The sequence below is a fragment of the Choloepus didactylus genome, chromosome 6 (genome assembly GCF_015220235.1).
Source record: "Choloepus didactylus isolate mChoDid1 chromosome 6, mChoDid1.pri, whole genome shotgun sequence".
Lineage (NCBI taxonomy): Eukaryota > Metazoa > Chordata > Mammalia > Pilosa > Megalonychidae > Choloepus > Choloepus didactylus.
The window spans coordinates 87331518-87346951 of NC_051312.1; the positions used below are offsets into that span (position 1 = coordinate 87331518).

The 15434-nt window shown below is 38.9% G+C and overlaps 1 protein-coding gene across 12 annotated transcripts in view; it reads right to left on the bottom strand.

Moving 5' to 3' along the window:
* FAM168A (family with sequence similarity 168 member A) overlaps positions 1 to 15434 on the bottom strand; it is a 263583-nt gene that overhangs the window by 64607 nt on the left and 183542 nt on the right. For all 12 annotated transcript variants that reach the window (XM_037840576.1, XM_037840569.1, XM_037840574.1 and 9 more), the window contains one exon: positions 1674 to 1761. In XM_037840576.1, coding sequence (XP_037696504.1) covers positions 1674 to 1743 — 70 coding nt within the window. In that variant the 5' untranslated portion in view covers positions 1744 to 1761. The remainder of the gene's footprint in view (positions 1 to 1673; positions 1762 to 15434) is intronic.

Here is a 15434-nt window from a genome sequence, read left to right on the forward strand (position 1 = left end):
TCTGGTATTCTGCAAAATGGCAGCATTAGCAAACCAGAACAGCAATTCAGTAAGACTTAAGGTGGCCAGGATCACAGCAAACAGGAAACCAAAGCCCCACAGGATCCCCCTGGGTTCTTCTGTCTGCCAGAGCAGTTCAGCCCCCTCTGGCAAATTAACTTAGGTTGCTGGAACACCCTGAAATGGGAAGAGGAAGAGCACCAGCCTCTCTGAGCTACTGTGGTGTGGGGTACTGCTTAACCTCCAACATATTTCTGAATGTTATGCGGATTGCATAGAATTCAGAAAAATCCTGATTTACAAACATAAGCAACTACAAATGGTAGCAGTTTTTGTTTGCTTGTTTTTTAAATTAACATGAATTCTTAGAAGCTTAAGTTAACCCACTGATCATCTTAAGGGGGAGGCTTTATAAAAAGTTTGAAATATATTACAAAAATCAAATCAAATGTCTGAGGAGCCTCTGAAGCACTACCTTAGGGTTCTTGTAGAACACAGTTTGGAAACAATTATGTAAGGAGTTCTCTGAGACTCCTCCAGTTCTCAGTCTAAGATTCTACACAGCACACCCAGTAAAGTGCAAAGTTATGAGGGAGAAGTGGTATATTCCAGTTTCCACTCACTGCTAATGACTCTCTTCTGAGGCAAAACTCTACTGGCCCTCAAATCCTGCCACCATCACCTTAATTTCGTTTTCGAGTCTCATTTCCCACATCTTCCCCTTCTACCCTTTACCCCAGCTAATCTCAAGTACTGACCATACCTTCTTACCTCCATGTGTTTGCTCATTTTGTTACCTTCACTTTGGATTTACATTAAGTAAATATTTTTGAAGGCTTATTATGTGTCAAGTACTATGTTAGACAACTCACAGACATTTTTTTCTCATTCATTTCTGTCACCACATACCTTTATTTATTTGTAAATAATAATTACCATATTTAAAGCACTTTGTGCCAGGTATTATATGCCGAGTGCTTTACACAAGCACATTTAATCCTATAGCAGTTCTTTGAAATAAGGTAATACCATTACCCTCATTTTATATGAAAGAACATCAAGACTGTTGAAGGTTAAAAAACTTGCCTAAGGTCAAGTAAGGGAGACAACACTTTATCAAAAGTGCTACCTGAGCTCAGAGCTGTGTTCTTAGAGAATAAGGTGAAGTTGTCAGGGGATGATAGCATTCCAGATAGAGGGACAATATATGTAAAAGCAGAAAAGTAGGAAACAGCTTGGTATGCAGTTCAAAAAAAAAGCCTTCAGAGTCAAAGAACTGGATTCAAATATCTATTGTGGTTTTGTGGCCTCTTATTGTGCTTGTGGTTTTCTTATTGTGCCTACTGTGAAATGGTGGTAAGAAGCTAAACCTTGTAGGATTGTTGTAAGGTTAAAATGAAATAAGATATGTGAACATCCCTAGCAGAGTGCCAGGCCCATGAAAGGTCCTTAATAAAAGTTAATGCTCCTCCTTCCTCCTAGTTGGCAATGACTTTAGTCTCAAGAATGTTATTTCCATCTCCACTGGACCCCAGATCCATGTCCCTTCTCCAAGTTCTCAAGTTTTACCAGGGCTTTCAGAGGCCTGGTATACCAATAGTTATTCACCAAGTAGTCTGATAATGTCCTCAACTACCATTTCTCAAAGTGGGGGCCATTCTTATACCACTTACCTGTGTAGGCCATGTTCTTGGGGTTGCCATAGGGGGCCCCAGGCTGCACGGGGCTGTAAACAGGGTTCATTGTGGAAGACTGAGGATCCTACAGAGACAACAAAGAAAACAGCAGTGATTACTGATTACTCATTCTCATTCTCCCTGACACCAAGTTCCTCTCTATAATCTCGTTTCTGCTCAAAGGGAATCATCATGGCCTAGTAGAGAGAGGACACACTAAAGCTCATATGTCTGTACTTGTCCCTATGCTAGATACTTTACCTATTTTATCAATGAAGACACTGAAAAGGAAAGAGGTGAAATAACTTGCCAAAGGGCAACCCAGATCTCTAGGCTCTCAGTTCAGTGTTAGTCCTGCTGTCCCACAGATGACTCTGCCACCAGTGTACTATGTGCACTGGCCAAGTCACCTCCACTCTCTGGACTTCAATGCCCTATGGAAAATGAGAGAATTTGTTTAGGATCTCTGAAGCCCCTTCTAACTCTAATGAAACTAGTCCAAGAGCTGGGAAAGAATGTGTTTCTATTGTTCACCAGGGGTTATGAACACACAGACTGATGGAAGGAAGAACAGCAAGTGCTTCTTCCATTCCTCACACCTGCAGAGGACAAGATCCCAGTTACTAACAGCTTTTAAAAAAAGAGGACTTTATGAAAATTGATCATTTTAATGCAAACAAGGAAACACAGCCAGGATCTCCTTCTGAATTTATTCAAGAAAAGAAATAGACTTGGAAATTTGTGCACACTAAGTATCACCTTCCCAAGTGTCTGCTAATTACCTTAACGAAGCACATTCTCCAGTCTAATGAATGGAAAATCTGTCAATAAGCTCTATTAGCCAGCCAATTTGTTTCACCTTGTTTCAGGACCCATTTCTGATATAAAGGTCAATGCATGTTTGAAAACGGGTCTCCAAGTATATTATCTACAATTCACAAAAATCAAGCAATTTCCTTCTAACTAGGCTCCGACGATAGAGGGGCAATTTTTTAGGTCATTAATTTCTCCTGTACCACCTCAGGATAGGAAACAAGTCAAATGTTGAAGGCAGGCAATCAAAAGCTGGCTTGATGACAAGGGCTCTGCGAATAATTAGTCTGTCCAGGGTTCTGGAACAAGAGGTGGAGAAATGATCATAGGTTCCCAAAGATAGAAAGCTGGGGTATTCAGATAGGCAAAAAGGAAAAATACCACTGGTCAAATTCAGAGTCTAGAACTTTCTGAAATGTACTCCATGTGCAACCCTGGCAAACCATCCCAGAGCAACTGGTTAGATTAAACTAGCATCAGTCAACAAAACTGAAAACTAGGACAACTTGGGGATGAAAGTTAAAGGAAGGTATGTTTCAACTCAGTTTAAGGAAAAACATTCTCACAGCCAGAGTTATCCAAGAATACAGCCAAGCAACACTATTTCTCTAAATAAAAGCACTTACCTCACAGGGTACTGAGAGAATTAAGAGAGATCAGACGTCAAAACACACTGAAAACTGTCACGTGGCGTACAGATGTAAAAGATGGTGGTGGTGGTGATGGTGGTGGCTGTGACTTCAACACATATTGCCTGTACACTTTCCCTGTCTTGAATCTCATTATCCAACCAGTTCTCTGCCTAACCACCCGGGGTGAGGAAAACCGTTAAGCTGCCAAGCAGTACAACTGGCCCTGTAAACATCTGAGCACTCCCTGACTGAAAAGGTGCTCTGTGTTGATGACTGGACAAAGTATGAAATTGCTTTTCATAACCAACAAGACTCAAAAGCTTTCAAAATGGTCTCCTGCTGCTCCAAAAGGAGGGCCACAGCCTCAGGAGGAGATCATGCCTGAGGCAGCACTCTATAACAGCATCAATTCCAATCCCACCTAATGACTGAGAGAAATGAGACCTGCCAGGGGTTCACATTTTGGAAAGGGAAGGTGACAGCCACTTATGGAGAGCTACTCTATGGCATACAGGGTTCCTTCCTTCCAAGGGAAGGTTAGACTTTCACAACAGCACCTACACTCTGTTAACAGTTTCAAGGGCAGGCTAAAAATGAGTAGGAAGAATGCGAGCTCCATGATCAGGCAGATTTAGAATCCTGTAACTGCCCCTTACCAAACATGTAACCACAGGCAAGTCTCTAAATCTTTCTGAAACTCAGTTTCCTCTAACAACAAAATGGAAAAGAATAGTATCTATTTTGTAGAGTTGTCTGAAGGTTTATCGAGGTATGATTTACATACAGTGAATTTCTCCCTTTCCAGTATACAGTTCTCTGAACCTGGTAAATGTATAAAGTTGAACAAACACAACCATAATCAAGATACAGAACATTTCATCATCCCCCAAAAGTTCCTTCATGCCCCTTTGTATTCAGTGCCCCCCCCACATACACACACCAATTCCTAGTCACTGCTTTTTTCTTTTAAATCTTCATTTTATTGAGATATATTCACATACCACGCAGTCATACAAAACAGATCGTGCATTCGATTGTTCACGGTACCATTACATAGTTGTACATTCATCACCTAAATCAATCCCTGACACCTTCATTACCACACGCACAAAAATAACAAGAATCATAATTAAAGTGAAAAAGAGCAATTAAAGTAAAAAAGAACACTGGGTGCCTTTGTCTGTTTGGTTGTTTCCCTCCCCTATTTTTCTACTCATCCATCCATAAACTAGACAAAGGGGAGTGTGGTCCTTATGGCTTTCCCAATCCCATTGTCACCCCTCATAAGCTACATTTTTATACAATTGTCTTCGAGATTCACGGGTTCTGGGTTGTAGTTTGATAGTTTCAGGTATCTACGACCAGTTACCCCAGTTCATTAGAACCTAAAAAGGGTTGTCTAAATTGTGCATAAGAGTGCCCACCAGAGTGACCTCTCGGCTCCTTTTGGAATCTCTCTGCCACTGAAGCTTATTTCATTTCCTTTCACATCCCCCTTTTGGTCAAGAAGATGTTCTCCGTCCCACGATGCCGGGTCTACATTCCTCCCCGGGAGTCATATTCCATGTTGCCAGGGAGATTCACTACCCTGAGTATCTGATCCCACATGGGGGGAGGGCAGTGATTTCGCCTTTCAAGTTAGTCACTGCTTTTTGATGTTGTAAGGATTTTATAGTATTGATCCTGGAACAATAGTTAAATAGCTAATCATTATTATTATTCCTACTTCAGATAAGATTAAAATGAATTGGTGAGAAAAAGCATAACAATCATAAAAATAGATTGGGGTTTTTAAAACCACATGGATAGGGGGGGGCAAGATGGCGGACTGGTGAGCTGTATGTTTTAGTTACTCCTCCAGGAAAGTAGGTAGAAAGCCAGGAACTGGTGGACTGGACACCACAGAGCAATTTTTTGCTTTGTTGCTCAGATGTGGCCCTCTCTCTCTGGCTAAGCCAACTTGAAAGGTGAAATCACTGCCCTCCCCCCTACGTGGGATCTGACACCCAGGGGAGTGAATCTCCCTGGCAACGTGGAATATGACTCCTGGGGAGGAATGTAGACCTGGCATCGTGGGATGGAGAACATCTTCTTGACGAAAAGGGGGATGTGAAAGGAAATGAAATAAGCTTCAGTGGCAGAGAGATTCCAAAAGGAGCCGAGAGGTCACTCTGGTGGGCACGCTTACGCACAATTTAGACAACCCTTTTTAGGTTCTAAAGAATTGGGGTAGCTGGTGGTGGATACCTGAAACTATCAAACTACAACCCAGAACCCATGAATCTCGAAGACAGTTGTATAAAAATGTAGCTTATGAGGGGTGACAATGGGATTGGGAAAGCCATAAGGACCACACTCCACTTTGTCTAGTTTATGGATGGATGAGTAGAAAAATAGGGGAAGGAAACAAACAGACAAAGGTACCCAGTGTTCTTTTTTACTTCAATTGCTCTTTTTCACTCTAATTATTATTCTTGTTATTTTTGTGTGCGTGCTAAGGAAGGTGTCAGGGATTGATTTAGGTGATGAATGTACAACTATGTAATGGTACTGTGAACAATCGAAAGTGCGATTTGTTTTGTATGACTGCGTGGTATGTGAATATATCTCAATAAAATGATTAAAAAAAAATAGATTGGGCTGCACATTTCCCATATCTTCATCTTTTTCCCGATGGAGAGTCTAGAGCAGTGCTGTCCATCAGAACTTTCCGTAATGATCGAAATAGTTGCTATCTGTTCTGTCCAGTACGGCAGCCACTAGCCAGTCATATGTGACTATTAAGCTCTTAAAATGAGGCTAGTGCAACTGAGGAAGTGAAGTTTTAGATTTATTTAATTTTATTCATTCAGAAGGATATTGTTAATTCTTAAGAATAAAAATGTATTTATTCAGAAGCATACTTCATTCCAAAGAACAGTATTTAGTCAAAAGAATGTATTTTACAAAGATATCAACATTTTACCACACTTGGAAAGCACCTTGTATTTATTTCCCACAGTACTTTCCATTTAGTAGCTTATTTCATAAATCACAGATAAAAGAAATGTAAAACTGGAAGTAATCTTAAATTTAGCTAACTTTTAACTCCTCATTTGACATATGAAAAAAGTGAGGCTAAGAAAAGGCAAATGAATGGGTCCATGGTCACAAAGCAAGTGAAGGATTGGCCCTCAAATAGATTAAAGACCCTGAATGTAAGAGCTAAAACTACAAAACTTAGAAGAAAGAAGAAAAGAAAGGTATAAGCCTTTGTGATTTTAGATTTGGCAATGGTTTCCAATACATGACACCAAAAAGCACAAGCAACAAAAGAAAAAATAGGTAAATTAGACTTCAGCAAAAACAACTTTTGTGCCTCAAAAGGACACCATGAAGAAAGTGAAAAGACAACCCACAGAAAGGGATAAAATATTTGCAAATACTCTATTTGATAAGAGATTCATATCTAGAATATATATAAAGAACACTTACACCTCAATAATAAAAAGACAACTCAATTTAAAAATGGGCAAATAATCTGAATAGACAATTCTCCAAAGAATATATACAAAGAACTAATAAACTCATGAAAAGATGCTCAACATCATTAGCCATCAGGTAATCAAAATCACAATGATAGCACTTCACACCCACAAGAATGGCTGTAATTAAAAAGACAAATAATTACAAGCATTGGCAAAGATGTGGAGAGACTGGAACTCTCATACATTGCTGGTGGGATTGTAAAATGGTGCAGTCACTTTGAAAAACAGTCTGGCAGTTCCTCAAACAGTTAAACATAGAGTGGCCATATGATCTAGGAATTTCACTCTTAGGCATATATCCAAGAGAACTGAAAACATGAATATACAAATGTTCATAGCAGCATTATTCCTAATAGCTAAAAGGTGGAAATAACCCAAATGTCCATCAACTGATAACTAAACAAAATGTGGCATATATATACGATGGAATATTATTCAGCAATAAAAAGGAATGAAGTTCTGAGACAAGCTAACATGGATGAACCTTAAAAACATTCATCAAGTGTTTCATTCATTCAAGTGGCTAAATTAAAGAAGTCAGACACAAAAGGCCACATATTGTATGATTCCATTTCTATAAAATGCCTTCTATATATCTATAGATAGAAAGCAGATTGGTGGTTGCCTAGGCCTGAGGGGATGAGGGGATTAGAGGGAGATGGCTAATGAGTGCAAAGGTTCTTTTTGGGATGAAGAAAGTGTTCCAAAGTTGTTCAACTCAGTGGATATATTAAAAGTCACCGAACTGTACAATTTAAATTGGTTAACTGTATGTTATATGTATTATATTTCAACAAAGTTGTTTCAAAAAAAGAATGAAGTATTGATACATGCTACAATGTGGATGAACTTTGAAAACATTATGCTAAGTGAAAGATACTAGTCACAAAAAAGATCACATATTGTACGACTCCATTTAAAAGAAATGTCCAGAATAGGCAAATCTATGGAAATATGGAGTTTCTTTTGGAAATGATGAAACGTTCTAAAATTGATGTGGTAATGGCTGCATAATTCTGTGAATTTACTAAAACCATTTAATTGTAAAGTTAATTACAATTTAAACTTTAATTGCAAATGGGTGAATTGTATCTCAATAAAGCTGTCTCACACACACACACACACACACACACACACACACACACACACACACACACACACACACACACACACAGACTAGACCCAGGGTTTTCTGGATCACTGTCTAGGGTGCTTTCATTATATCAGTGATTCCCAAAGATGGCTGCCCATCAGCATCACCTAGGAAGCATTTTAAAAATACAAATTCCTGTAGGCTTTTTTTTTTTTAAAGCTTTTTAAATGGAAAACTTCAAACATACAAAAGTAGATAGAACTGTTTAATGAATCCCCAAATAACCATCACGCAGCTTCAACAATTATCACTGCATAGCCAAGCTTGTTTCATCAGTACCCTCAACCACTGTCACCATCACTACCCCCATATTATTTTGAGGCAAATCCCAGACACGTACCATTTCCCATGCCCTTCACCCCACCCCCATCCCCTTTGTAAAAGCATCTTGGGTGATTCTGAGGCAGCTGGTTCACAGACGTTTGGCTCTTAAGAAGTGTGCCTTCCCCTTCCCTCTCCAAGGAGCAGAATCAGCATGACCTGGGAAAGTTGTTAGAAATGAAATTACTGGCCTCATGCCAGACCAAGTGAATCAGAAGAAACTCTGGCATTGGGCCCATTTTGTGTTTTAACAAACCTTCCAGGTGATTACGATGCAAGCTAAAATTTGAGGACCACCGCACTCAGCTACAGTAGGGTTTGCGAGAGGAGAGAGAGTTCAGATAAAGAGAAAAAAAAAAAAAAAACAAGTAAAAAAAAAAGAATTGGGGTAGCTGGTGGTGGATACCTGAAACTATCAAACTACAACCCAGAATCCATTAATCTCGAAGACAGTTGTATAAAAATGTAGCTTATGAGGGGTGACAATGGGATTGGGAAAGCCATAAGGACCACACTCCACTTTGTCTAGTTTATGGATGGATGAGTAGAAAAATGGGGGAAGGAAACAAACAGACAAAGGTACCCAGTGTTCTTTTTTACTTCAATTGCTCTTTTTCACTCTAATTATTATTCTTGTTATTTTTGTGTGTGTGCTAATGAAGGTGTCAGGGATTGATTTAGGTGATGAATGTACCACTATGTAATGGTACTGTAAACAATCGAAAGTATGATTTGTTTTGTATGACTGCGTGGTATGTGAATATATCTCAATAAAATGAAGATTAAAAATAAAAAATAAAAAAATAAAAAAAAAAAAGAGAAAAGGGGCACTACCAAATTAGGAGCCCAAGAGTAGAGAGAAGGAACCAGCACCAGTAGTCAGTCACCCTGGAATCCCTCTCCTTACTCCTCGTCATTCTATCCTGCTGGCATTTCTCTGCTGACTCCTTAAATGTGGGCAAGCCCTAAGATTCTTTCTTCAGCAGTCTCCTTTCACTCTATAAATTCTCTCTAGATTAGTTTCTGTTACCTTACAACTTCCAAATACAGTCCTGAGAACCTACCTCCTCAAAATAATTCTTTCTACCTAAAATACCAGCCTTCTTTATCATTTCTGGGTTTTCCTTTATCTTCCCTATCCCTTAGTCTAGATAATTCCTAATCTTCTTTTCAGGGCTCAGTTAGATGCTACTTTCTCTGGGAAGCTTCTGTAGTATTAACCACACAATAATGTAACTGTACCCATCCTCATGATAAAGCTCACGATAGCAGAGATCTATCTTGATCAGAGTTTTGTCTCTAACACCTAGCACAAAGTCAGGCACACAGCAGGTGCTTGGAATATATTTGTTGAATAAATTGATTGAATACCATGGTTTCACAACAGTACCATGCAATGGACCTTAAATTATCACTTACTTCTAGAGCAAAGTTACAATTTGCTAGTAATGGATTGTTGCAGACAAACTTGCTATAATACCCCAAGATATAAGAAATAATGATCAAGCATTTCTATGGAGACTATACATCAGCAATCCTAACGGCCTTTCTTTAATGGTTACTTTAAGAGGCTAGATTTGCAACGCAAGCTATTAAATAAATCAGATTATATTTTCTTAGGTAACTCTTGAGGCACAGTGCAAAAATATTAGTGTATCCTTTCAAAAGCACAACTGCCACGCTACCTATCTCATCTAGTTGCAGAGAGTAACTGGAAAAGGGCTATGGTCATGGCATCCAGCAGCCTTATTTATTTACTTTTTTTAGAACAGAAAACTGAGGTGCAGAGAAGGGAAGGGATTACTCTAGAAATACATTGACAGGGCCCTGAACAAACCCAGGTTTCCTGACCTTAGACTGGAGCCATTCCTCTACATCACCTTGATGACATTCTCTGGATAGACAGATGAATGAACAGTTACATAGAAAGACAAATGAACAAATGAGCTGTATGATGATGCAGTCCCGATAAACCCCCCTCCTCCCTTTTGATGATCCTAAGTCTCCCTTGGCATGTTAGATTTGTCATGAGATGTAGGATACTGAGGGAATGTGAAGAAATGTAGGTATTTGTTGAAGAACAATTCAATCAAGGTGTTCTCTATTAGTTCTCTAAAGTAAATCCATGGAGCGCATTAAAATGGAGATACACTGGCAAGTTACTAGCATCCAAGTCATAAGCTTCCCTGGGGAAGCAACATGTGCAAAGTGCTGCCCAGGAACTTCATGTAGTGATTAAGAACACAGGTTTTAAATTCACAGTAGCAGCTGTGAGGCCTTGGATAGCTTACTTAATCTCAGTTTCCTCTTCTGTATAGTGCAAATACAAGTGATATCTGCATCCTAGGATTGTTGGGAGGATTAAGTGAGATAAAATATGTTCTGCCTGAGCAAATGTAAACACTTAGTAAATGGTGGCTTTATTATTTCATTTGGGAGACATCCTTGTCATACACAATTTTCAATGGCCCAGTCCTACAATGTCCACAGGAACATTCAAGACACTGGGCTGTCCCTTCCCAAGTCTACTGTTTTAGAAAGGTAGAGAGTCTCAAAACAGTAAGGGGAATGCTAATTTCACCTTGAGACTATCTGCTACAGGAAGGTAATTATATGAACATCTGTGTTCCTATTAATCAAGAGGGCAGAATGCATATAGGAGCCTCAATCAGAAGACCTGAGTTCCAATTCTTGCTATCCCTTTTAGATCTCTGAGATCTATGGCAAGTTATCCTCTCCTAGGCTACTCTCTCTATCTGTAAAATGGAACCACTACTACTTAATCTAAAAAACTGCTGTGAAGATGAATAGGGAGTCATGGAGGTTTAAAGTAACAAGTGATATAATCAGATCTCTGTTTCAGAAAGATTTTTCAGGAGAAAAGATGTTTCATGAGAAGATGGAGGATGGAGACGCAGTAGGACTTAAGCAGCTATCCAGGTTTAAAAAAATCAGAGTCTGAACTAGAAAGGAACAGCTGAAACAGAAAAGAAGGAATTTGCTACCAATCCTTAACAATGTACAAGAACTTCTGGTACTAAATTGACCTTGAATTTATTTACTACATTATTATTTATTTTCCCTTCACTGTAGATCTCTTTATTTATTTTGGAAAAGTAAAATAATCATTCTTTTTTGTTTTCCCAAGAACTTTCTTTTAAAGTCTTGAATTATTTTTACGTTTTTTTTTAATTAAGGTCAAATTGACATAAAAAATTAACCATTTGAAAATAAACAACCCAGTTCATTTAGTACATTCACAACATGTGTAACCACCAGCTCTATCTAGTTCCAACAACACATTTTCGTCACCCCAAAAAGGAATCCCATACCCATTAAGTTGTTACTCCTCCCCCTCTTCCCCCAGACCCTGTCAACCACCAACCTTCTTTTTGCTTCCATGGATTTACCTATTCTGGATATTTCATATAAATGGAATTATATATTATGTGACCTTTTGTGTCTAGCTTCCTTCACTTAACAAAATGTTTTCCAAGTTCACCCATACTGTAGCATGTACTACTACTTCATTTCTTCCCCCCCCCTTTTTTTTTTTATTAAATTCAGTTTTACTGAAATACATTCACACACCATACAATCATCCATGGTATACAATCCACTGTCCACAGTATGATAACATAGTTAAGCGTTCATCACCACAATCTATCTCTGAACATTTTCCTTACATCAGAAAGAACCAGAACAAGAATAAAAAATAAAAGTGAAAAAAGAACACCCAAATCATCCCCCCATCCCACCCCATTTGTCCTTTAGTTTTTATCCCCATTTTTCTACTCATCCATACACTAGATAAAGGGGGTGTGATCCACAAGGTCTTCACAATCACACTGTCACCCCTTGTAATCTACATTATTATATAATTGCCTTCAGGAGTCCAGACTGCTAGGTTGGAGTTTGGTAGTTTCAGGTATTTACTTCTAGCTATTCCAATACATTAAAACCTAAGAGGTGTTATCTATATAGTGCATAAGAATGTCCACCAGAGTGACCTCTCAACTCCATTTGAAATCTCTCAGCCACTGAAACTATTTTGTCTCATTTTGCATCCCCCTTTTGGTCAAGAAGATACTCTCAGTCCCACAATGCCGGGTCCACATTCATCCCCGGGAGTCATATTCTGCATTGCCAGGGAGATTTACAACCCTGGGAGTCGGGTCCCACGTAGTGGGGAGGGCAGCGAGTTCACCTGTCGAGGTGGCTCAGTTAGAGAGAGAGAGGGCCACATCTGAGCAACAAAGAGGTACTCAGGGGGAGACTCTTAGGCACAATTATACGCAAGTTTAGCCTCTCCTTTGCAGTAATGAGCTTCATAAGGGCATGTCCCGTGATCGAGGGCTCAGCACATCAAACCCCCAGTCCCAATGTTTGTGACAACATCAACACCAGTCCAGCTGAGGAAATCCAACACTTCCACACCTTCCCCCAGATCCTCGGGGCTGGGGAGGGGGAGGCTGTAAATATATTTTTTATTATCTGCCCAAATTACTCTGGGATGTGTCACTATTTCACTCCAGTCTATACTAACCTACCATATCTCACTTCCTATTCAAAGTTCCATGCAATTGTGGTGTTTGAACAAATCAACTGTAGAGTTGTACCATTTAGAAAATTCAGATCCTGTACCAACTGCATTTATTTTTATGGATGTACAATATTCCATTGTATGTTCATGCCACAATTTGTTTATCCACTCATCCACTGATGGGCATTTGGGTTCTTTCCGCCTTTGGGCTATTGTGAATAGTGCTGCTGTCATCATTAGAGTACAAGTATTTCTTTGAGTACAAGCTATGATCATTAGAGTATAAATACACACAGAGCAAAAGTACAGGTACTTTTTTTGGGGGGTATATACCTAGGAGTGGACTTGATCTTTATTTATTTTTGATCCTATTATATACTATGCCTACTTTTAAAACTACTTCTCTTTAAACCCTAAGTTAAACCATGGACTGTAATTAACAGTACAATTACAAAAATGTGCTATCATCAATTGTAACAAATGTCCCACACCAGTACAAGGTATTGGTGGTGGGGTGGTATATAGGAATTCTTTATTTTATGCATGTTTTCCTGTAAACCCATAACTTCTCTAATAAAAAAAATAAAAATTAAAAAGCAGAAAAAGAAAAATAAACACTACTTCCCTTTAGGAAAACAAGATGGGCATGTGGAAATCAATCAGTCAAACTGCAGATGGTATGCTCAGTTTCCTTATTTTGTCCAGATGCCTGCTGCTCTTCTGAAGACAAACTAGGCCTTATGTTCGTGTCAGTGGTTCAGATCGCAACTACTTTGACTCTGACCTCTAAAAAAGATAGTCTCTGCTCAGGGAACTACATGGCTTCAGAGCAGCCAGAGGCTCTATTCTTGAAAATTCTCCCTTTAAGCTTTCAGTCCTGACATTTACCGCCAGGGAAGTTCTGGAACTAGGACGTTTTGGAAGTAGAAAGTCCCTTAGAATCAGCTTCCTTATCTATTTTTATCTACCTACCTAAGGGCTGTTCTGAAGAAGAAAATAGAAAGTAGATAGGAAAGCACTTACCAAACTGTAGAGTAGTGTACAGATGTGAGGTGTTATGGGGAGGGGGGTTCATTATTGGTGATACAATGTGAGTATGGCTGACCAAAGTTTAGGTAAGCAGTCTTGTAGGCACTGCACTAGTTTTAGTAACATTCCAGAATTCCCATTTCAGATAAAGATGATTACAAACTACAAGTGTGACCACAACTTATAATCTTATCAAGATAAAATCAAAAGCTCACTGTAGGTTATTTGTTGAAATTTCCAGATTGATTTGTAATCTGGAACAACTACTTCTAAATAGATCATTTAGATGGAGCATCCTGCTATTCTGAAAATAAACTACAACATGCTCATTATGAGGCATAATGACCCACAATAAAAAAGTCAATGTGGTATCAATGTTTGAATAAAAAAGATTAAGGATTTAGAACAAGCTACTGATCTACTGTGGCTATCACCAAACATGACAACAAGTTCATCTATCTGGTTTCTATAAAGCATCTACCAATGTTTCCTATTTCAAAGGAATATGTTTTTAATATATGCTAATAAATTTAAATTATCTATCCTGATGAACCATGAATTATATTTTAACCAGCAGTTATATCTTATTTCACATGTCATTGGAAGACCAATATCAATAAAAGTGTGAGGTATCTCACTACATACAATCAAAAAGACCTCTGGAGAAGTTGGAGATGTTTGCTTTCCACACTTCCACCCCCCAATACCCCAACCCTGACACCTAGGCCATCCTCATCTCTAGAATCTAATTCTATGTGGCTCTGTGCATTGCATTTTCTGACCCAATCTCTCTCCCCTCTTCATTTCCTGACCGTTTCCACTATATCCTCTGGAACTCAAGGTTAGCAAGATCCTCTGTATCTTCAGCCTTTTCTGTAAATAGCCCCCTCACCTTCTTGTTCTAAGTGAAACCTCGCTTTTCCTGATGTTTCCTCTGCAGCCCTCTGAGATGGAGAATGTACTTTCTCTCACTCCCCACACCTTGAACTTCATTGTTGCTTCCAGACTCTCCTCCAAATAAGCATCAAACTTTGAATCTGACATAATAAAACTATATCACCTGGCAGCCCTCCCTGCTGTAATCATCTACTACTCCCAAGTTACTCCCTTTTATGCCTTAAAGATTATGGCTCCTAACTTACTTTCATTCTCCCCAACATCACTAGTTATAATTCTTGGTCATTTCAGTAACTACATAAATATTGGGTGCAACAGTCTGGCCTCTCAGTTACTTGACTTTTTTTTCTCCATTGATCTTGACTTCCACCCTTTCATTTCCATGGTTATACCTTCAGCATTGTTATTACCAGTAACTGCCACACTTCTATAATCTATTATTTCAAACATTACATTCTCCAACCACCAACTCCTATCCTTCCAGCTCACTCACTGGGGTACCCCAACTCTAACAATCCTTCAACCTATCAGTACACTCAACCTACCAATACTACATACACTTCATTGTCCATCACCCTCCTCATAGCCTCACTTCCCTCCTAACCCTAGTTTGAATTCCAAGGTCAATTTCTATAATACTTCCTTGTTCTTTGTAACTTGTTATTAACACTAGTTTGGTTAAACCACAATCCTGATTCAATTTACCACCTACTCCCTGCCTACATTGATACAGGTCTCGAGAGGAGGAAACCATAACCACACTAACTAAAGTTTCACTTTAAACTCATGATCACTATTTTCATATGTGCCCTAAATGCAAACTAACAATCAATTGGTATTCCA